General features: G+C 35.1%; 1 protein-coding gene across 1 annotated transcript; it reads right to left on the bottom strand.

Annotated features, from left to right (window-relative positions):
* Positions 1 to 650: 650 nt before the first annotated feature.
* On the bottom strand, positions 651 to 830 carry LOC117176403 (histone H4-like). Its single transcript, XM_033366645.1, has one exon. The coding sequence runs from the start codon at positions 828 to 830 to the stop codon at positions 651 to 653; it is 180 nt and encodes a 59-aa protein (XP_033222536.1).
* Between the last annotated feature and the right edge of the window lie 220 nt (positions 831 to 1,050).

Here is a 1,050-nt window from a genome sequence, read left to right on the forward strand (position 1 = left end):
TATTAGAAAAAAATCCAATTTTCTGGGTTTATTTTAAGTGAATATTATTATAAATAATAAATTGGTTTAGCAATTATGTTTGTTAACTTCATTTAATTATTGCAAATGAATGCCTTTTGGTAACTATTTCCAACTATTTTATAGAAAATTGAACTACTTTAAGGAAACCTTATCTTTTGATTAAAAATGCAAATAACTGTTTGCTTGAGGATTCAACTGTTTTGAATGAGGATTTAACTTTTTTTAAATTAAAACTTGGTACTTTTTTTTATTCTATTCAGCTGCATTTGATTTAAATTACAAATCTGTTCTTGTTGAAAATATCAACTATTAAATTTTTCTACTGCGTTTATTAATAAAAAACATTAAAATGTCGCCCCACTCCATCGTCTAACGTTATTATTTAATGAAATTGGGGGGATTGACAATGATCCGGACCCAAAAGAAAAGGAATTTTCATGTGAGAAAGACGAGCACAACGCAGCAAAAGTTTTCATCAAAATTTGACTATCTTTGGGTCTTTTATTTAATTATGCAAAATAAAATGTTTGAAAAGAAATGATCCTTCGTTAGACATATTTGGTGTTTGCATGCTTTTTGGCATGCTCTGTGTATGTAACAGCGTCACGGATGATATTTTCAAGTAACACCTAAAGAACACCACGGGTTTCTTCATAGATCAAGCTAGAAATAAGCTTGACACCTTCGCGACGAGCAAGTCGGCGAATAGCGGGCTTTGTGATTCCCTGGATGTTATCACGAAGAACTTTACGATGGCGCTTCGCTCCTCCTTTTCCCAGTCCTTTTCCTCCCTTACCGCGACCAGACATTTTTCAGCAGCAAATACTATGCCCAACGAAAGTAAAAGAAGAATGATGAAATTGCCAATTCTGGCGCTGTTTTTATGGACAGAAGGGCACTTTCCCTTTCTATAGAACCGACATCTAATGAACCACGCATTCTTCCTTCTCTTGCATTGTGCACCAATGAGCAACTCGGGCTCCTTTCTTTGCCCCCTTAACCAATGAGCGACGTGTGCTCCCTTCTCTA

This window comes from Belonocnema kinseyi, chromosome 1 (assembly GCF_010883055.1).
Source record: "Belonocnema kinseyi isolate 2016_QV_RU_SX_M_011 chromosome 1, B_treatae_v1, whole genome shotgun sequence".
Lineage (NCBI taxonomy): Eukaryota > Metazoa > Arthropoda > Insecta > Hymenoptera > Cynipidae > Belonocnema > Belonocnema kinseyi.